This window comes from Pagrus major, chromosome 22 (genome assembly GCF_040436345.1).
Source record: "Pagrus major chromosome 22, Pma_NU_1.0".
NCBI classification, from domain to species: Eukaryota; Metazoa; Chordata; class Actinopteri; order Spariformes; family Sparidae; genus Pagrus; species Pagrus major.
The window spans coordinates 18,308,660-18,331,289 of record NC_133236.1 but is presented as its reverse complement, the minus strand read 5'-3'; the positions used below and the strand labels follow the sequence as shown (position 1 = coordinate 18,331,289).

General features: G+C 40.6%; 1 protein-coding gene across 1 annotated transcript; it reads right to left on the bottom strand.

Annotated features, from left to right (window-relative positions):
- Nucleotides 1-768: 768 nt before the first annotated feature.
- Nucleotides 769-21,390, bottom strand: armc2 (armadillo repeat containing 2). The gene is made up of 18 exons (XM_073493137.1): nt 21,278-21,390; nt 19,433-19,730; nt 19,267-19,339; nt 18,808-18,973; nt 18,125-18,251; nt 14,053-14,120; nt 13,283-13,393; nt 12,011-12,195; nt 11,768-11,870; nt 11,214-11,428; nt 10,283-10,428; nt 8,460-8,559; nt 6,593-6,923; nt 4,623-4,745; nt 4,390-4,503; nt 3,875-4,007; nt 2,033-2,187; nt 769-1,822 (listed from the first exon to the last, which is right to left on the bottom strand). Exons 2-18 carry the CDS (start codon nt 19,642-19,644, stop codon nt 1,671-1,673), a joined length of 2,514 nt encoding a protein of 837 aa, XP_073349238.1. The 5' UTR covers nt 19,645-19,730; nt 21,278-21,390; the 3' UTR covers nt 769-1,670.
- Between the last annotated feature and the right edge of the window lie 1,240 nt (nt 21,391-22,630).

Sequence of the window (22,630 nt, the reverse complement as noted above, 5' to 3'; positions counted from 1 at the left end):
CTGACTCACAGGGAGCCGGATAATGGTCCCTATTCCTGTGGTGCGGTTGAGGTTGAAGTTTCTCTTTGCTCCTGACCAACGTTTGGATTGAGATAAGGGGGGAATTCCTTGTAGGATACCTTACCTCTCTTTCCTGTTTGCCTCCACGTCACTGGGAAAAATCCTTCTCTTTCCCCAGTGAGGCTGGAAATGTTTCTGAACTTCAGGGTCTTTCCCATCGAGGCCACAGAGGCCTGTCTGTCAATTCACAATCACCAGGAGAAACTCAGTGTTATCCCTGCTGACCAAACTGCCTTCACATTTCAGTGGCTTTCCCAGAAGATATGTGGAATCGGAAACATGTATTAAGCAACCTTGATACCAGCCAGCTAACTGTCTTTCATATCAACCTAATGAATTCTATGTAGAGAACAATGTTTGTTATTAGCGCTGGCTAATCAGTTGTTTAGGGGTTTTTGAAACATCGGCTTGTCTTGTGGTTGTTTTAAGGTCACTTTTGTGTGAAAACCGAGGGGAGCTGACACAGAGGGTTTTTACATTAAGTGCCGTTTCTGATTTGTTTCGATGTAATAACGATGTGATTTTGAAATGCTGTACTTTAGGCTACTTGGTGTAACTTGTAAGCACTGCCTGGCCCCATATCTGTGTAACAATAAAGGCGTTGAGAAGCAAAACAAAAAGATTTTTCCACTCTCGTCTGCTTTATTGTGTACAAGTTCCAATGTCACAGAGTACACAGACAATAAAACATTTTCTTATGAGGTCAATTCCAGGTCGGTCATCTGTTTTCGAGACAACATTATCATAAAATAACTTTTACAACACAGTGTACTGAGAAAAACGTCTGTTATATAAACGTGCAAAGAGCTTGTAATAAATTATCCCTGTAAGTGTGAGGATACCCAGAAATGAATGCTTCTGCAAGCTTTATGGGAATTAAAGTGCATTAAAAGTAAATAGAAAAGTTACCAAATAAAAGACATGAAACAAACAAATATAGCTGTCAGTATTGATAAGGCAAGGAGTGACTAAAGACAAAGAAAATAAAAATATTTGAGTTAGGGATGCACGATAATATTGACATGCCATCTGTGTCAAAGGCTGAAGTGAACATTTCTGCCAATATGACAAGATGACACTTTACTTATGCACATGCAACAGGAAGTGCTGACTATCTTTTTATAAATTCATTCCTGTTTTTTATTCAATTTTGTGAAAATTTAAATGTTGACAATGATTTGGAGGCCTATGTTATTCTAAACAACAATTTTTATCTATAAAATATCGACATGAATCTAATATCGTGCTCCCCTAATTTAAGTTTACAGAACTAAGAAACAATTTTCACATCCACACATGCATGTTACAGATTCAGCCTGCCTCCTATATTGTGCATAATTAGCTTTATTAGCCACCTAAAATATATTGTTCTGAATATGACACACTGACCATCTGTAGGCCTTAAGACTAAAACGTTTGTAGTTTAATTCTTCATGAAGAGCATCAATAGACAGCTTAAATAGACAGTAGATAAGTGAATTATGCTTCAGCAGCTGTTCGAGATGTTTTTAAGGGTGTTCTAGCTTTTTTTTCCTCCACGAAAAAGGAAACTACAAACCTTTACAGCTCATTTGAGGTAAGTGTTAATTTGATATTAAGTGGACGCTGAGTCAAATGAAAGCCTTAACTCCATGTCCCAGTTTGTCAGGCTGGAGCGCCTTCACGAGTTTTTGAGCTACAGGTAGGAACTCTAACTCCCAGCATGTCCTGTGGTAGTCCCTCATATCTTCATTCTCTATCCACTGCAGAGCCTCTTCTTTGTCTGAGGAATGAATTAAAAAGGGTGGACAGAGGATGAGAGAGGTTTCAGGTTTATTTTGAATACTTTTCAGTGACAGGTTTCATGTTCATGGTAGTCAAGTGTGTTCCTCCTTTCCCCCCCGAGGGCCACTGATGTGAATAAGAGCGTGTTCTTCCCAGCATGACTCCCTCCCTTGTTATATAAGGATTAGTAACAACACTGTGTACCAACCTAGGCACGTAACAAGGATCTCCAGCAGGGAATCTCTCTCCTGCGTGTCCAGCAGCTTCTCTGAGCCACCGCCGATCATGTTCCACAGCGCCTGACAAACCTGGCCCGCCAGCTGCCAATCACCTGGTCCCAAGTCTTTCAGACAGTCCACAAGCCTGGCCACAGACACACAGACACACACACACACACACACACACAAAATACATCGTATGACTCGAGGGAGAGGGATTCACATGACCGGCAGGTTTGTGGGAATTAGCTCCACTTCATTGGACTGACATCTGAAAGAAGACTGTGTGTGTGTGTGTGTGTGTGTGCGTGTGCGTGCATGTGTGTAAAGGGGAAATAAGAACTTAAATGTTCAAACAATGCTCAGTTTTGAAAGTGAGAAGCTTCACATTTGTTCCACTTAGATTTTTCATGCGTTGAAAACATAAAAGTTGCTCTAAACTGACAAATCAGTAATTATAATTTTGTATAACTACTGTAACGACATCAAGGTTGAGATGATTAGTAACATCATATTCATGTTCATGTTTGTCAAAATGAAGAACATATTTCCCTAAAAAGAGGATGCTACGTTTGCCAAACACTCAGAAACATTTAGCTCAGCTTGCTGTTACAGGAATAGTCCAACATTTTGGGAAATACATGAAAGGTTTTCTTGCTGAGCGTTAGATGAGAAGATGACATCACCTTCATATCTATCTGCTGAAAATGAAGTCAGGGCCAGCAGTTGGTTATCTTAGCTCAGCGTCAAGACTGGAAACAGCTCGCCTGGATCTGTTTAAATAACCAACATAAAACCACAACTTTTTGTGCTTTTTTTATACATTAAAGGATAAGTTAACCCAAAAATGAAATTTCAGCAATTTTCTACTCACCCCCAAGCAGATGAAAAGTCAGGGGGAAGTTTTGTAGTTCACAAAACATTTCTGTAGCTTCACAGCAAAAAAGTTTTGCATTATTCTCCTAAACAACTGAAGTAGATGGGGACCTGTTTTAAAACGTAAAAAAACAACCAGAAAAAAACCCCAAATGGCTCCATACAGCTTGTACGCTGAACTCAAGGTTGGCTACGGTGATGATTTCAGCATAATATATGCTATAAATAACGTCTTTTCAAATCAATCTGGGATCTCAGAGCTTGCGGAGACTTGGATTTCACCAGACAAGCTGTATGGAGCCATTTTATGTTTTTTTTCCAGTTGTTTTCACTTTTAAAACAGTCCCCATCTACTTCACTTATTTAGGAGAACGCTGCAAAGCTCCAGAAATGTTTTGTGGAATATGAAACCTTACCCGACTTTAAATTTGCATGGGGGGAGTAGATAAATCTTGGGTGAATATATCCTTTAATCTAACAAAATATAATGTGTTAATAATTGAGCTTTCGGACAGAGCCAGGTTAGCTGTTTTCTTCCACCATATTCCAGTATTTAATTAAGCTAAACTAAGTTAAGATAACTGTCTCCTTATACATATAGTGTATAAAGACTGTTATCAGCAACATTTAGAGTAGAATAATTATGATAATATCTCTAAATAATGTGACAGTTATTTATCTATTTCTTATTGTTATATGCTGCTAGCTAGGATATAAGATGCTCTTGACCATATTTTAGGTCATCATCAAATTTAGATTTTATTATTATTTAGTAATTTCATCAGATCTGCCTTTTTAATCACTTTTACTATATTTAGTGGAAAGTCTGTGAATTGTCAAATAAAATAGAAAGATGCACACGCACACACACACACACACACACACACACACACACACACACACACACACACACACACACGAACAAACTCCTAATCTCTAAGTGCATCAGTCCTTACTTGGCAGCAGCCCCCTCTAGTGAGAGACTGACCCTGTTTGGAGGGTCCAGAGCCAGGTTGGTGAGGACCCCGCAGGCTGAAAAACACATCTCGGTGCTTTTTGAGTCGAGCAGCGTCACCACAAACTGGTGCACTGAGGGAGAGAGAGAGAGAGAGAGAGAGGGAGAGAGAACGAGGAAAGATGACGGTGAGAGGGAGCGGACCAAGACAAAGCAGGTCAAAGATAAGACGGCTGCAATCACCAGAGTCAGCAGGCTTGTTTATACTGACTGTAGCTGGCCTTGCAGATAAGTCCAGCCTAAACATGACACAACAGTATGCAGAGGTGCGTACTGTGCTGGACATTCTGCGTCTAGGTACAAGCTTGTAAGTTGTGTGCTTGGAAGATAAGATTTATGCATGGCAACTTTTTCCTGCAAGAGTCAATGAATACTGTGCGGCGTAAACAAAAAAGTCTCATGTTGAGTGTTTTGTGTGTGTGTGTGTGTGTGCTGGTGTTTATGTCAATCATATACCTTTGTTTTGCATAATAAAGTCCCGTACATCCTTGGACTGTGACAAATTTCCATATACGCGGGTGGCTTCAAGCATGGCGTCCATACTGGAGCTGATCACCAACTTCAACATCACTGAAGTGCAGAGTGAGCAGAAAAAAAGAGAGAAATCAAACAAAAGGAATTAAACAAAAGCAGGAAAAGGACGAAAACAATAGTAACACATTCATAGTTTTTATTTTTTCTTGTCTTACACTTGGCGATGGCGAGTTGACTGTGTCTGAGTACAGAGCTTTCCTCCTGGTAGAAGGACAGGTTGTTGATGGTGGCAGCCACATTCACCAACAGCTCCTCGCTTTCCTGCACAGACCTCAGCTCTGTGTCATCCCCGGAATAAAGACACAGAGAAGAAAAACAAGAAGGAAAATAATCATCACTCAAAGACACCTTGAATTATAACATTATTTTTAACCAGAAGTGGTTGTACTGAAGTAGATTTTTCAGGTATCTGTACTTTACTTGAGCATCTGACAACTTTTTACTTGAACTTTACATATTTTTGCTCATATATCTGTGCGTTCTACTCCTTACATTTTCAGAACTGGTTTGTTGCTTTTGTTTTCATGCATCTGAGGGGAATTATCGATTATCTTTATTCTGTGTCATTGCATGCCGTCTTCCCAACGTCACAAGACTGATTTCAGCCTATCAGCGCATATCACGCACGGCAAACGTAGTGAGACGAAACGACATGAAAGACGAAACAAGATGGAAAGAGACAGAGGGGGAGACTGGAATGACAACAGGAGCAGGCTTTTCATGCCCACTATGTGACCCTCATTCTTCCTTACATATGTCAGAAATTATATACACAACTTTGCCTTTTAATGAACACATGCACTAACCCCCAGAATGAACTGCTCTCACCCTGATAATGACTAACCAGGTGAATCCAGATGAAAGTGTTATGTTGTTTTATGTTGATGAACTGGAGAAGATAAAGTAAAGGTCAATTATTAATCCACAAAACAACTGCAACATGGATTGTGTAAACTGGGTGGCACTCAAACATACACGATCATTTATAGATATATAGAACATTTATAGAAGATGCAGAAATACAGTGATCACCCTGAGTTTTCAGTTTTCAGTATTACAGCTAACTGAAGTGACAGTGTGACATTATCATAAAAGTAGCTGTTATCTGTGGTTAATTTTGGCCTGAGATACTCGGTTTGATCATGAGTTGTCATACAAAGGTCAATGTGACCCAATCCAACCAGCCATGACACCGTGAGCAGCCTGGAAGCTGAGTCTGTTCCTGATATAGCAGCAGATGTCGTGTGCTTGGTCATAAATCGCAGATATTGCGGTTGGTGTCAACCAGTGCCTGTCTCACACTGAATTTTGTTTCTTGCTCTGACTGTAAATGGTGCTTTGTTGTGCCGCCTCCCTCAGAGCTCTGTAATGTAAAGCAGCGCTGCCTGTCATGAACTTGATCAAAACAGGACATCGATCAGCCGAGTCTGCTCTTTCATCCTGTTTTCTGTTTCCAGCTGCAATACCAACTCCACGTTCTCCTTCATCTGCATGTTTTGTTTCATTTACTTCCCCTCTTACACTACAGCATCAACACTCGCCCCTCAATCTTTTGAGATTTTACATTTCCTTTCACTAGTTTGACCTCTGTTCTGTTGTTTATTTAATTTTCTCTCCCAACGGCTGTGAAGTGTGTGTAGGAGGCAGACAGTAGAGAAATCGCGAGTTTTGCACCCACCTGTGTATCGGTTCAACCTGTCCTGAAACCAGCTAACCACATGGGAGAATTTCACACACGCAAACCAAGTCGACTGTGAGATGTGACAGAACATCCTGCTTATGCAGTGAAGCGCTGTCAAGTAAACCAACTGAAAGCGTATCGAACAGAAAGCACTGAGAGGAAAGCGAGCGATGGAATGAACAGACAAATGAGGAGTGTGTTTTCAACCAAAGTCATGTTATGTTCCCAGCACAGGGGATGTGGTTGGGTTCCTGGCAGATACTTACTGTACTTACAATGCACCAAACAGCTATTTTTAAACTTATCAGCACCCCAGATTTTCACACACTGCTTCCTTTGTACAACAGAGATATAACACGGGCGAAAAAGGACAGAAATCTGTTTACTCTTTACTTGATAAATGACTAACTTTCGGAGGATGAGCTCCTCCTGCTCTCTGCTCACCGAGTGTCTCCAGCAGCAGCTGAATGCAGGTAGTGTTTGTTGCCAGAGCTGGACCCACAGCCCGGTGGATGCACATGTTGGCCAGCACCCTGATCAGCTTCACCAGCACATCATCACCTTCCTGCACACTCACCGGAGGTGCAGGAGGCTTGCCTGGGGAAGAGGGACCTTTCCATGTGGGTATATGCAGTGAGTCGTCTCTGCGCTGGTAGCTGTCGTACAGCTGCAGGAGGATGCCCATGCAGCCTTCGCACTGAAAGAGCTGCAGCCGGGCCTCATCGCTTTTGGCTGTGAGGTTCCCGAGGGTGAAAAGAAGGCGCACGACAAGGTCCTGTAAGATAGTGGAGAAGAGAACAGTTTTGGTTGATCTGCATATGTTGTTATTTAACTATCTGAATTAAAGTAATTCAACAAAAATTGTGTTTGGATGTTTTTTCTGTTGAACATATGACTGAAACAATACAATACTGATCCACTTTTTTTTGTGCAGAATTTCAATTTATTCAGTATAATACAAAGTATTACAACGCTGGTTCAAACTTTTTGAAATAAGTGTGTGTTTCTTTAAGGGAATTGTCTACTATAGTGGGTATTGGCTGAAAAAGCAGTTTCAGGGAAGGAAAAAGTGGGCTGGTGGGCCGTCGAAAAATCTATAAAGTTTTCATGAATCTATTCATGGTTTTATGTATAAAATGTCAGAAAACAGCAAAAAACTCTTTGTATGTTTTCCCTGAGTCTGAGGAGATGCCTTCAAATGTCTTGTTTTGTCCGATCAACAATCCCAAACCCAAACATATGCAATTTATAGTGATACAAAATGAGAAAACTCTATTTTTTGGAGGCTGGAACCAGGAAACTTTTGCTTGAACTGATACTGATCAAAATAGTCACATAGCAGGTAACAGTAGACTATTCTAGATAAAAAAAGAGAGATGTCCCTCAAGAAAACAAGATTTGTTCTGGTTTAAAAATGAAAAACAGTCAACATTTGATTTAGGATTATGTTTAAGACTTGAAGCCACCTGCAGCACAGCGGGCCTGCCCTGTCTGGTCGTACTATCATCAGTGTCACTCACTTCCCCCAGAGACCTCAGAGCTGTGCAGACTTGTTTGAGTGTAACTACACCCCATCTTTTCTATGAGTTATCACACACTTACCGAGAAAAGAGGTAACAAATGACACCCTGTGCGTCACCCTTGTATCCTGACTCTAGCAGGTGAGCTGAAGAACATGCTTTTTTCTCCCATGAGAGTGACGTTGTGGACGGGACGAGCTGTCCCAGGACTAGGTGCATATTACAGGTCTTTCTGTCCAATGTTTGTGTGTGTGTGTGTGTATGTATGTATGTGTGTGTGTGTGTGTGTATGTGTGTGTGTATTTGTAGGCGTGGGTATGTTTGTTCCATATTAGATTAAGAACACATGTCAGTCATGTCTGATTGCCAAAGCCCTGCCCTTTTCTTCTCCCCCTACTCTATCTATGACTCCTCCCCTCCACCTCTGTATCACCTCTACTATGTCGTATCTAAAGCTCACCTCCTTTATTTTTTTATTTTTTCTCCCTCCTCCTTTCACTTGACTCACTCAGCCCCTCCTGGGATGACTGAATGTAAAAACACACACACATACACACACACACACACACACACACACACAGAGCAGAGAAACAGAGACGAACGCCCCGCGCAGATGAACACAATGTCCTGTAAATGTGCTTGGACTTGACATACACAAACAACTTGCTCTAAGGGTAAACATGCTGAGTGGAGTTACATCAACACTGGAAAAGCTCGTCTCCACCTCTCTCTAATACACACAAACTCAGGCATGCACACACACATGAACAAGAGGAGGCTGGCGGACTCACCTGTTTTTGGTGATGTTTGCTCAGCAGTTCTAAAAATAGTTGGTAGCAGTCGGGGGTCTGGGCCAGAGCGAGGCGGCACTCCGAGTAAGAGGAGAGTTTACTGAGGGAGAGAGGGGACAACAAATAGCACCGATCATTCCACTCAGCGACTGCCGCGCCATGCTGACTAAATATGGAGATATTAAATCAACACTGCTAATGGATAAGTGGGCCTAGGCAGGAATTTACCTTAAATAAATTCATTACCTTGGGCAAAAATACGTAGGCAATATCAGCTGGAAAGACACGTTTTATTACACAATAAAGTGCTTAATGTTTTATTTTGTGCATCACTTGTGTCTGAGTAGGAGGCTGAGGCCTGGACAAGAGACACTGAGGATGGGGACTTAATCAGTTGTGTCACTGCACCATGTTTGGTGGAGGTATTGAGATCAGGGCGTAATGTGCCTGTAGTTAGTGGTCTGCTGTCACAGAGAAGATGGTGCCTTTGGTGACTTTGGTGCCCAAGTCCTCTATCTAATTTTACATTAAACCACTGACCCATGTGCAAAATTTGAGTGTTGTTGGCACTCAAGTCAGGTCTGGTTTAGTAAAAGTGCAGAACACTTCCAGCTTAGTGTTTAATTCCATCTCTAGTGTGTAATAGTTTGCCTACAAGGTGAGACTATTTCACTTTTGAAGGAAGAAATAACACATTCTTCTTAAAAATTAAGTATAAAAATTAAGCAAACTTTATATAGATATTACAGTGTAGCTGGCTTTACTGAGTAGTTCTTCTGACCTTATCAGTCTTTGCTACACAACAACTGTTACAGTCTTAATATTTACAAAGTTTTGTTTTTGCTTTATTATATTTATTATACTTGATGCACTTTATCTAGCAGATATTGGTGGTGCAGTTAATCCCCTCTATGGGTGCTAGTGTTATGGCACAGACGTTCATTTACATTTCTGTCCAGCAGAAGATACTGAAGTTACTTGATTTTTTCCAGACCACCTTAATTTTTTTGTCAAATAAGCCATTTAAATTAATTCAACTAAACAGTTTCAGCCATTATCAGATAATCTACCCTTTAAAATGTTTTTTGTAACCTGTCAGTGCTCTAACATCTTATTTGCTAGTAGCTTGTGTGACTTAAATGCACCTTACTTAGCGGCCTAAAGATCTGTGTCTATCTCTGAGTCATATGTTTTGGGTAAGCAACTTGACACAAGGAACTGTGGTTTCTTTCTTGCTGTTGCTATTTCCAGTTTCGATATGGTTAGTTATGTTCAGTTTTTGCACGTAAACAACTTCTTGTAGAAGAATTTTTTCCATAAACGTGCAATTGTTTGCAAAAATGTTAAGTATATAATTTTTAACTGTGCATCTTTATATGAGCCATGCACCAACAATAGATTTCTATTATTGACGGCATTAAGAGACAATAGTTTGAAAGATCCTTATAGAACTTTTAACTGCCCATGTATCAGCAAGTATTTTGCATGTAGATCTTCGTTTGTACTAATGTTTGCAAAATCTAAAACCTATTCATGATAGCAAAACAGAAATCAGCTTTTTCACTAAGTTGAGTGTTTTCTATGGTATAGACCCAAAAACAGATTTTGATGTTTCTCTGGAGAGTCTTGTTTTGTGAAACTCAACTACAAAGACAGCAAATAAGAGGATATTCGAATTTAGAAGCAGGAATTTAGAAGGAGAGTGACTGGTGGCGTTATGATGGTTTACATTAGTGAGCGGTGGAGAACAGTAGAAAGAAATAATGCGGTGAAGTGTGACGTCATGTCGTATTAATATAATCTTATGGAAGTGCGTGTGTCACCTGTATATTCTGGAGATGTTGGTGCAGATGTCCTGATCTTTGCAGTGATGCCGCAGCACCAGACAGAGCTCTGATAGTAAAGAGAAGGAGATGAAGAGTCGACGGGAATCAGGGTGATCTGCAAGGTTCCTCAGGGTCCCCGTCAGCTACAGGGGTCAAAGGTCAGACAGAGAGAAAGCGATGAAGCATGAAGAAATGTAAACAAATGCACCTACTGTAAGCTTCTAAGCTTTTATATTTCGGTCATTATTGCATGTCAGTGTTGTGCTATTGTGGCTTGCACACAATGTTGGTCTTACGCTCATTAAGGCTGGCTGCCGGCCTGCACAGGACGCCATACAGCAGGGCGACCGGAAACTATTCAGTATGGACATAAATCATTCTATCGCAAGAAGGAAACGGTAGTTCAAATGCACGGCAGCACTGGAAGTTCTGGAACGTCATGGTCCGCTTATTTCCCTCCTCTAATAGCTTAATGAGTTGTGTTAGATATCAAATGAAGTGCTGGCTCAAGATGTTTGCTTGGGCCAGCTTAAGCGGTTAGCAGCAATCTTTTTCAGAAGAGTGAATTTAGACCGAAGTGACCAGGTCAGCAGAGAACATTGTGTTCTTGGCGGAGCTTCTATACCAGACATTAACAAAAACAACTTGGTCTTAATGATGGGAAAATCAGCCAACAAACACATCAAGAAGAATATTTAACATCGTGTCCCTTTATATTAGTGTAACTTTCTGTTTTTTACTCAAATAGCCATACTGTTAGAAAGTATGTGTATTGTTTGAGCAGGAGGAGATGCTTCACGTTTCTGCCTGAACTGTGATACAGAAACTTTTGGTTTAAAAAGATCTGTGTACTTATTGAAAACATTTTAAAAAATCCTTCCTAAAATTTTACCAAACCCTTCCCAGCAGTGTTAAGTCTGTGCCACACCTGTACCAGGATGTGCCCTGCCATAGTGAAGTTGGTGTCTTCTGATGTGCAGAGCCTCTGGATGAGTTTCTGAGCCACACCAATACAGTTCTTGTCCAGCAGGAGTCTGAGGACGGCACTGTTTGCTGAGAGAAATTTCAGAGTCCCAACACAGTACAGCAGAGCTTCTCCAGATGTAGACACATCCTCATAGCTCAGAATACCCAAAAGGGAATCTAGACACAGAGAATAACAACTGTAAACATCCATATGGCACACACAATCTGTTATGACTCGGAAAAGGGGTTAGAAAAATGGAATCAAATTCAACTAGACGGAGACAAATCCATTCCAGGCTAAAGGAAAACAATATGCTCTTGTAGTTTATATACTAGACATGAACAAAAATATTTTTTGTCTAATAGTTGGATAATCTACACTGGCCAACAAACACATAAAGAAGAATGACTTTATGCTGACCTAATATAACTTTGTGTTATTTACTTTTAGTCTTTTAGATCATAGCACTTGGTACAGAACAGGAAACATCAGTTACATCAAAGAATAATGTTCACCAATGATAGAGTTGTTCTGGAAGAGGATGTCGTTGTTTTCACTGCGGCTGATCTGGAAGATGAGCTTACAGATGTTGAGCAGGTTGTTTCCACTGACACACAGCTGGAGAGGAAAATGCAAAACAACTTCAGCCAACTTTTGTATTAAGTGCCCAAAGGGGTTAGCCCTGGATGCCCTTGTGGTCGTGACTTAGCGGCAGACATGCTGACACCCACACACCCACACAGACACCAACAACTCACAGCGAGGCAGAGCTTGGCGATGTGCAGGTTGAGCTGGGCAGAGTTGAGGTCGATGAGGCGGAACAACGCTCGAAGTATCCCCGACCTCCTCTTACAGCGTCGGCCGAGCATGTCCGCTTCTGCCAAGGTGCCATGGAGACGGTCACACAAATCACACAGGCGGTCCACTGAGCCCTCAGAGCTGCCTGGCATCGCAGGAAAGCAGACATTGCAAAAAAATAAAAAATAAAAAAAATAAAAAAAACAAACGTGTCAAGTTCAGGTCAACATGTCAAACATTCACAGAGAAGCAAACATCCCAAAATGAAAACACTCACTTGTGTGTGTTGGCAAGTGTGTTTCCATGTAAATACAGATGAGTAATGTGTTGTGTGAGTTGTGGTATGTATGTGCAATATTCTTGGGACTCTGCTGCATGGTGAAAGTTATTATTTGCATGAGGAGCTTGAGGTTAAATCCTCAACATCAATAATACATTGGTGATCCGTAAAATAACATTCCCCTCCCTTTTCTAAGAAGCAGCTCTTCATTTTTGTGCTCAAAAGCAGGGAACAGTTTCTGCAACAGGCAGCTTCAATCTTGACGCAGAGGAAGAGAAAGGGTGGGGTCTTTTCCTTGTTTTTGAGGTAAAATAAATGTTTTCCCTGCATAAATAACTGGCCGTTTCTAAAAACGGTCGGCTGCAGTCTCACACTCGACACTTCACTGCGATTTCCCACTGAATCTGAAAGGTGTTTTATGCATGAGCCAGAAGGCACTTGTACAATAAATATTTAATATTTATCTTTCAAATGAATTTTCCATTAAATTTGTAGAGTGTTAAAATATTTACAGCCATAGATTTCATTTCATGGCTGCCAGACTGCAGTTCGAGGCGAAGACAATTCTGTGTGGATGCCAAATATAACACTATTTTGTTTGCCTTTCTTCAGTGGTTGAAATGACAGTGCTTTTTCATTTTATGATTACAGTGTGCATGAAGCATGACTATCTGCAAATGCTAAAAATCTATTTCCCAGTCTGTTGGTCGAAAATGAAATGGAAACAGAGAAATGAGGCACTAATAAGAGAAGCTTACACTTTTTACTGCAACCACATTACATTTTAGATTAGCTACAGACATTCTTCAACCCAGAGGAAAAAATATTGGTGTGGAGTAGATGACACAAACTGCATATTCTCTCTCAAATGAATCACTCTGGTCAAGACGAATGTATGTCACATGTTCTTGTACTTTTTCACTGGGCTTCCTCATTGCATTTCTCACACTACCTGCAGCCACACTCTCCAGTTGCTGAAGAAGAGGAGCAATCATGTTATTCCACAGGAATGACTCTGCATCCTCCTCTGTGCTTGCGGTGTGTGTGTCTCCATTTGCCAGCCCTGAAATGTGCGGAGAGAATTGCAGTTAGCCAATTACCACCTCCAAACCCAGACGGTGAACATGAGCGGCAAGCATGGTTCACAAGTTCACTGTCTTAAAATAAAGCAGCAGGAAGTTTGATGCCACAATGAAAGGTCACCATCCACAGCTACACTTCCTCTGATTTCTCTGTGCATGAAAACACGTGCGCATGTGTCTGTGCACGCAAATGTCTGCAGACTCTCGCACATCGTGCACCTATTTTTTGCCGAACATTTGCATACAGCTTTGCTTGGTGTGATGCAGGAAGCTGTGGTTGCCCAAAACCAACAGCTCTCTCAGCTATTGGCTGGCTGCCTGTCATGGTGGAAATAAGGCCCTTAGCAACAACACCCCAATCAAAGTTTGACACTCAGGAAGGGGTGTTCAGTTACTGGGAGAGAGGTGTGTCTTAGTTGTTTCTTCTGGGCTCAAGTCTTATTATATTTAAGCACACTTGAGTTAATTTCTGTTTTGGGCATCTGAGAAAATAAGTTACTGATGAAGTAAAACCACAATGTTTGAGTGGTATGCAAGCAAAAGTTGCGACGACATTTTTATTTTATATGCTCTACAAAATGTAAAATTCAGGTTAAATATAGAGAAAAATAGAAAATAAATTCGGTATATCTGGACAAACCTGTTCTCCGTTCTGCACTGCACTCTGTGGGTCTAACTCCTGAGTCATCACCAGGCTGCTTTATTCTACTGTTGGCAAAAGAAACACACAAAGAGACTGGTTACATCAGAGTTTGGAGATGAGACTAATTTAATTTAATTTAATCAACTGGCTCAATTTCATTCGGCTCATTAGGGGATCAAAATGAAAGTTAACACCTTAACTGAAAGAAACACCAAACATTCAAAGGATGAACTGTTGTGTCAAAGAATACATCTCACTTAAAAGTTGCTGACTTTATGTTCTGTCAGCAAGGCTGCAGATGTATTTTCATCAAGTGCCACTAGGTGTCTCTCTTGCAGCAGAGGTGGAGACGTGTGTCAGTTCTGTGTTATCTGTAATGCATGTATGTCTGTGTATGCACATTCATGCTCATGCAGATACCTGTGTGTGCCTGTCTGTTTCTACCTTTTCTGTGTGCGTGTGAATCTTTGTGTCTGTGCGGGGCGCGTGTGCCGTTGTGCACCACACACTGCAGTTCCCAACAGACAGGAACTGAGATCTTAACTTTGTGGGCAGTCTGGTTAAAGCTGCTCATGCTTTGTCACTGTGAGCTGTATCCGCAGTCTTACCGCCCCTGTGCAGTAACCGTAATGTTCTTCCAAAAACACGCCCCTTGTCATGCAATGTGTTGTGGCTTGCCCTCTGCATGTCACTGTCAAGTCTGCACTGTCGTGATAGTATTATGGTTTGAAGCCTCCTCATGAACTTCAGATTTCCCAATGGAGTCTCTCACTACTGGACATTATCTCTGTGGAACTCTCTATAGCTTTAACTAATGGTGCCAAGGGAAAACAATTAACACCTTGTCCACCTTTGTTTCTTTTCGACATTTATAACTGATGTTTTGTCTCTGAATATATTACTTATTTATTCATTTATATATTTTGGGGGGGTTTGTCTTACACATGTGCCATTCAGGGTGGGGAAAGGACAGAGGGGGAACTCTACAGACCGCAGGGGCAAATAAGAGCTTTTTTTTGTTTTTGGTTAGTAGTTGATGAATGTCATATCATACATGGATAAACAAGAGTACCTTGCTTGTATAGTTAGGCTAAAATGAACAATATCAAGTTTTGTATGTAAAGACTTATGCTTTGCCATTATACTCCACCTAACTGCCAGTATCAGAAAAAAACATTATCACACAAAAAGTCTGCTCACACACAAAATCTGCTCACACACAAAGAAAATGACTCATCGCCACAATAATTTTAGTGAAACATTACAGGTAGTGTGTTATGACTAATTGCTGCGTGACCAGCTGAGAGAATAAGTCTTAATAAATAGAGATAAACACAAGCTGCATGTTGAGTCATCCCAATCAAAATGCGAGACTACTCCACAAATATAAAGCAAAAGACTGAATCCACCTTAGAAAATATGAAAAAGTGTAATCACTCATGTCAAGACAAAAATATTTATGTTACCAGGATTTTCTGAAGCTTCTGATAACATTAACACAAAAGGCTCTCAGGATGGAATATTTCCTTGAGCTTTTACTCTCAAGTGAGCCTAATGTCATGATCTTGCTGAAATGAGCCTCGATATTGTAAAAATGTCTTCTTTCCATTTGATTTGAGCATCACGAGAAGGCGATGTGACACTGACATCGATATACAGTATGCAGGCGCTGCTATAGAGTGCACTTTCACTTTGATGGGGATTTAGTGATTGGTATAAGCTGCCTGGCACACAGGGCACATGCAGCAGGGAGTGCTGGCCGATGCATGTTGCAGTGAATGTCAGAGAGGGGGCTTTGGCTCTGTATGATAGGATTAAGAGCCTGATAATAAGGCCTCTTTGTGTGATACTGCATTCTCTGAGACATGACCTCATCCCTGTCTTAGGCCTGGCCAGTGCACTGCAGTCACAACACACGCTGCTGCCAGCCTTGCCCAGATGGGCACCCAAATCTAATAGAGAGCCATTTGGAGCTATAAAGCTCCGGCTTATTGGAGAAAGAGAACCTAGTGGATGTCTAATCTCCCCTATCTTTATATCTCATCCAACTCATCACATTAATCTGCCATGCTGTGTCTTTTTCCACTTGCAGTCAGTATACTTCTGGCTCGACTATCTCTGTGATTTTCACTCTGTTGGTCTACTTCTAGTGCACCTTTTATGTTGTTCATTGCAACACCAAAGAAGAGTACTTCAAAAACTCTGACCTAACACTAATCAGGAGGGGAAAGTCTTTAATCTCATCCTCTTAAATCACAAATTGACCACAGTCCCATCTCTTAGGACCTCTCTTTGTCAGCAACAAGTTACACAAACATTGCGTGTTAACTTGGCATGTAAGGGAGGGAGGCGAGTAGGCTGCGCTGTCGGCAATAGCCCAGATTTCCTGTAAAAGTGTTTTATGGTCTGTCCCCCCTCTACAGCCCTCGCTGCCCCACCCAATCGATGGGCGGATGGATTGTAACGACAGGCCCCAACCCCACGCCCAGAATTATGCCCCTCGTGCTGACACACAGCTGATGAGGTCGGCAGAAAAAAGCCGAGCTTTTAGCCTCTCTGCGCTGTGAAGGTGTAAAAGCTGACACATGATAGTAATGACAGATAGAGGCCGTTCCATTGGAGATGAAGCTTGCCAAGAAGCTGGGTTTAACTGTGACCAAGACATAGTGTACAGTGAAGTATATGAGGGTTTAAAATGGGGTCGAGTGTCGCAAGTTGAAGAATTTGTTCCATCTATTAGTTGGTGACACCTTTTCTGGGCTAACTGACTTCATATATTCAGCTGTCATCGCTGGAAGCTGAACGTATCTGAACATTTTGGCTCTGGATCAAGTAAATCATTGCTTTGAAAGCCTTTTGGAAAATGTTGATGGGTAACGTAGCTGTAATTACAATCCTTGTTGTTTTGACCCTGTACATTACAGCCTAATTTGCATTCATAATTGAGAAGTTTGAGTTACATAATCAATCCTAATTAAAAATGAATGCCTTTTGAAATACTGCTGTTACAAATATTACAGATCCAAAAAAACTCTTCAGCAGGATTAGAAAACACTAAATACTTACCCTCGAGTTTATCCACTGTTAGTCCTTGCACAATATAAAAGAATGTCATTCAATTTAAGAGTGTGAGCAGTGTCCAGGTCTTCTTCCAATTTTTATCAACACTTTGGATCATCAGGCATGGGTCAGGCATTTAAAGGAGATATATTATGCTCATTTTGAGGTTCATAATTTAATTTTGGGTTACTGTTTATATGCTTTGATGCTTCAAATCAGTTTTTTTTTTTACATCAGTTTTCTCATACTGTCCACAGTGCCGCAGCTGCTACAGCTCTGTCTGAGATGCTCTGTTTTAGCTCCTGTCTCTTTAAAGCCTCCCACACAAATACCCAGTCTGCTCTGATTGGTCAGCTCACACACGCCTGAGCCAGCACCGCTTACCGTGCCTCTTGTTGGCTCTGTCATTTTTTCAGCTTCCAATTAGTTTCACTTCTATTGAGATTATAGGCATACATTATGCAAATGTGTGACATGGTGATCTAGTGTGACGTGGAGAAGTCACGGAATTAAAGGCGGGACTACTGACGAGGCATTTCAGGAGCAGTGTTTTCTGTGGGAGAGAAGAGCTCCGTTGGCATTTTTACTTTCAAGATCTTTTACATGAACAGGAACCTATACAACACACTGAAGAAAAGAGTAAAACTGAAAAAGCATAATAGGTCTCCTTTAAGCGCAAAACAAAACAAAAACACTTGGTATCAGCCTGACAAAGGTATTTCCTGCTATAATTTTCTTTTCCCAGTAGTCTGGACAAGTCATGGACAAAACGACATTAGGAACTCTGTGAATTTGACATACTGAGGAAAAGAAAGAGGCAGGAGGAGGAGGACTAAATGAAAGGCAAAACTGGGAGGCACAATCTACTCCATCTAGTAATGGCTACCACTGCAACCTCTGCGTACCTATAAATCTCCAAGCCATTGTCAAACTGTCACTTTGGTCAAAAAGAGGGAGACAAGAGAGAAGGACAGGCCTTGCAAGTCAAACAGAGGGATAGAAAGCATACTTTTCACTTGCTGCTCTGCGTGGGCCAGGTTTGTGGAGACCACTGCGAACCTCAGTGTGGTCTGCACTGGCGAGTCGTTTAGCTGAAGTCTGCTTTTGTCCTGGGCCTGGGTTCAACCTCTCTTTCACTAAACACATAGAAAAGGATGTGGGAAGAAGTTATTTACAGGTTGCTGCTGTTTTACTCGCTGAAAGCACAAGTGTCGATTTGTACACAGTCACACATATTCAGGTCAAAGATTTGGTCAAATGCTTTCGAACGTCCTCATCATCTATTTTATTGCTCAGAATGGCAGATTTGTGGAAAAAGGTTTGAGACACAGAGAGAAAGTGCTAATTTTCCACTCAAAATGGCAGCAGTAAATTAGGTTTTTCACCCAGCCCAACAACAGGGAATGTAAATCAGGTATAACGTCAGCATGTGAATGGCTCCATTCATTTCCCTTTGACAAAACTTCTCTTGCACCAGGGCCTGCACAGAAGATTTACAGCGATTAACGTTTGTTTTTTTTGCATCATCTAATACCTTCTGTTATTAGCATTTTATTGTAAGCACAACATGGATGATTACCTCATAATAATTACTACATTTCATACATTAAGTATAATTTTTCTTTTCTCTTTTATGCACCATCTTTTCTCCTTTGATCCAGAGTTGCATCAGTATGTTCTTTTCTTCCTTACCATCTGTGTGTCCCTCAACAGGAGGCAACGTGGTGAGAGATCCAGCCCTGAGGAGGCGTGCCCGTGCCACTGCCAACCCCCTCTTCACTTCCAGTGGGTCAGTGGGGGGTTTGGGAAAGGCCTTGAATGGGTCCTCAGCATCACAGGGGACTGGAAACTTCGGCTTCTGGTACGACACAAAAACATATTAGTGGCATAACTTCAATCTATCAGTCAAAGTAAAGCAATCCTATTAGTTTGGTTAATCATTTATTCATTTTTATCTCATATATTAACATTATAATCCCATTTATTGAAACCAGATAAGCTTTCATGGTGATGTACAGAGGCGTGTATACTCCTTATCCTATTTCTCAGTTTTCATGGTAATACTCATAACATTAAAATACACAAATATGAGCTTACAACAAATAACACCAAATTTGAATCTGAAATACTGTTTGAACTGAGAGAACCTACATGGTCCAGAGGGGAGAGGCGAGTCCCTGAGCCTGGCCTGGAGTCAGGAGCATCAAAATTTTGAGCATGAAGACTGACAAGGGAAAAAAATGCCTAATTACTTTAGTTACATAAGACCCACAGTTGATCTCTGACAACATTTATTTAAGTTGAGTAAGTGACTAACCTAAAGGCCGATGGAGGCCTGTTGTCTGCACGAATGGAGTTCTTTCCAAAAAGTTGCCTGTGTCCATCTCTGGGAGTAAATGGTCGCTGGGTAGACTGGACTCGCAGGGACTGTCTGGCTTCACTGACAATTTCTGCACTTGTTTTTCTCAAAGAGTTGCGCCGTGGAAGGAACGGGCTGCATATCTCGTGTTTTCTCTCCGTAGAGGCCATTTAGGCCTTCGTGACATTTGCCAAGACAGTCTGCCAATGACTTTAGTGGTTTGATTTCATAATGTGACTGGTTACAGGCTGCTTCACTGATGGGAAACATACAAAAACAATAGGGTAATGCCAGAACAGAGAATGAACAGTAGGTGTAAAATGTGTCTAAGGTTGCAATGAATAACATTTGCAGCATAGCAAGTAAGTTTTGATAAAGATTAAATGTGTGACAAAAAAGCCTTATAATGAAGTGTTGCAGAGATGTAGTGCTGCAGAGATGCCCTTCTCCAGATGTAAGAAAACATGTTTGTTTGTTGCAGACCCCAACAAATGTGATATCATCATGATTTTAAGTTTGTTTTCATTGAAAATGAAAATTGTAATGCCAAAATGATCATTCCCACTAATCACAAATCATATCACAATTGCAATATCTCTCAAAACAATCATGATATGATGTATTTACCCTATCATGCAGCCCTAATAACAAGCAGTGATGACAGAGGTATATACATCCTTTAAAGGTCCTATTTGTACGAAAAGTAGATTTTTGAGTCTCATTCCCAACTCGTCAAATACTGCTGCTTTGGGATTGTAGGACGGGTCAACTACCATCCCAACCCCGCAGTTAATCTTGCTTAAGCAAAAATACTAAAGTATTATCAACAAAATGCACCTAAAGTATCAAAAGTAAAAGTATGCAGGAGTATGGCCCCTGATGGGGTTATAATAAAGACTACATGATTGCATTTAGAGCTACAACTAATACCTGATGAATGTTTTGAATACGTTCTCATTTAGTCTAAAAATGACAGAAAATAGTAAACAATGTCTATAACTTTTCCACAGTACAAGTTGACATCTTTGTTTGTAAAATCCTAATCTTCAAAGTAAGTCATAACTTTAACTGTATATAACTGATCTAACTCAGTTAACTCAGTTACTGTTAAACTGAAACTGTATATAAACGCAGCAGAGGTAAATGTACATTACTTTCCTCTGAAATGTGGTAAAGTAAAAATATAAAGTAGCAAAACAGTACTCAAGCAAGTGTGGTGCATGAGAAAATATACTTAGCTACATCTCTTTACTGATGGCAAGATAGTATTTTCATTTCATTTACTGGTCACACACTGTCTGTTGTTAGATGCCCAAGTAAGTCCATATATAACTTTTCTAGTGCTCCAAAGAACATCCTAATAATGGTTTGTTACCTTGGATTAAATTGCAAAATGTTTACTATGTTACTGTGATTAAAAGTGCAATAAAATCCAAATAATAATGTTTATAGTTTGTTTACTGAAAGAATAAGTACAACAGTGAAACCTGGACTCTCACTGTGAGTGAATGAGAAGTCCCTCTGCGCGCTCACGCTCGTCTCCATGGTGACAGAATGCCGCTGTGGCAGCTTGGACAACAAACCCAAGAAACAAAACAACTTAAGCATTCAAGAAGAAGAGCTAAACTCTTTTATTAATCAATGTAAGAGCAGTTTAACATATCTGTTCTGTAGTAAGTGTACCGAACTTTTACCAGACCGGCCGGAGAGTCGGTGAGAAACAGGAAATGTCTGAAGAAACCTGTGTATGATTGAGTCCACTAACCTACCTAAACGAATAGTAAATAATACTAGAAAACTTACCGTTAACCCTGATAAAACCCTCCGTGGGTGGCAGTCGGAACAGTCGTCGTTACAGAACTTAAACTCGGCTTCCTCAAACAAAGCAAAACAACCATGGCACCTGAAATATTGATGAAAACGCTGATGTTTTCCAGGTTGCTGCAAGCTAGCCCGAGCATGACGCGTGCACGAGCTTCACTCAAGGGCAGTCTCGCGCTAAACGGTGACGCGCTTTAACGGTCGAGGAGGTTGGATGCAAACTTCGGCGCCGCGCGGACAACAGTAAGGATGCTAATTTCATTTCTAGCAAATGTGTTGATTTAAGATGTTTTGGGAAACTTCCTGACAAATATAGCACTATAAATATCGACTGAAGAAGTATTTAAAGTTTTTACTTGAGTAGAAGTAGCAAAAGAGTGTAAAATAATGCTTAATGACTTAAAGTGACGCGTCTTCAGCGAAGTATTAGCATCAAAATATACTTAACAGAGAGCCGAAGTCCCCTTCAGCACCATGGGACCTTATTTAGGAAAAACTTTGTCTGGTAGTGAATGGAGAGAGACAAATAATGTTTTGACCCTGCTTGAATTGTGCCATGAATTACGATTATGATGTTTTTCAATTTAAAAGAACATTTTCAAAGTAATGAAAGTCAGAGTTTGTCGTAATTAAAGTAAAATGGCATCTATTTTTGTGAAACCGCTTAGTGAACGACATCGTCTCGCTCAACACACGTCACCAACACCAACATGGTCGCCAACGCACCGCAGAAAAGGTACTAAAAAAAGATAAAAATCATAATAAATCTGGTTATATTGATAACTGCACTTATGTGAAAGGAGGGTTTATCAGTTTTGTGAGCTGCTAATATACAGGACCAGCTCTACAATCTTTAAGTTACAGTTTTTGGTGACCATTCAACGAGACAACTGTTGGCTGGGTAGTCTTTATAATTATAAACGTATTTTCACAATCTTATATTTCATTAGTTTTATGACAAACTGTGACTTTTTTGACTTGGAAAATTATCTTTTAAATCGACAAACACCATGTGTGTGATTCATAGCACAATTCAAATTCAATTCATTCTTTCTCCATTCACAAAGGTTTTCTGAAATAACGTCCCGTGGGGTCCACCGGAAAGGGTGTGACTTTGGCTCTCTAATACCAACATAAAAGTAGTTATTTTGTAGAATGGCCCATTTCAGAATCATGTCTATTAAATAACTGCATTATAGTAAGTGATGCTATAATGTGTCGGCCTAAAGCACTGTAATTTTGCAGTTGGTAAAGGTTGGGCTAATTTGGATTAGCCTACATTGAATACTCTTGGCTAGCTTAAACTGCAATTTTACCAAAATAGAGATTTATCAG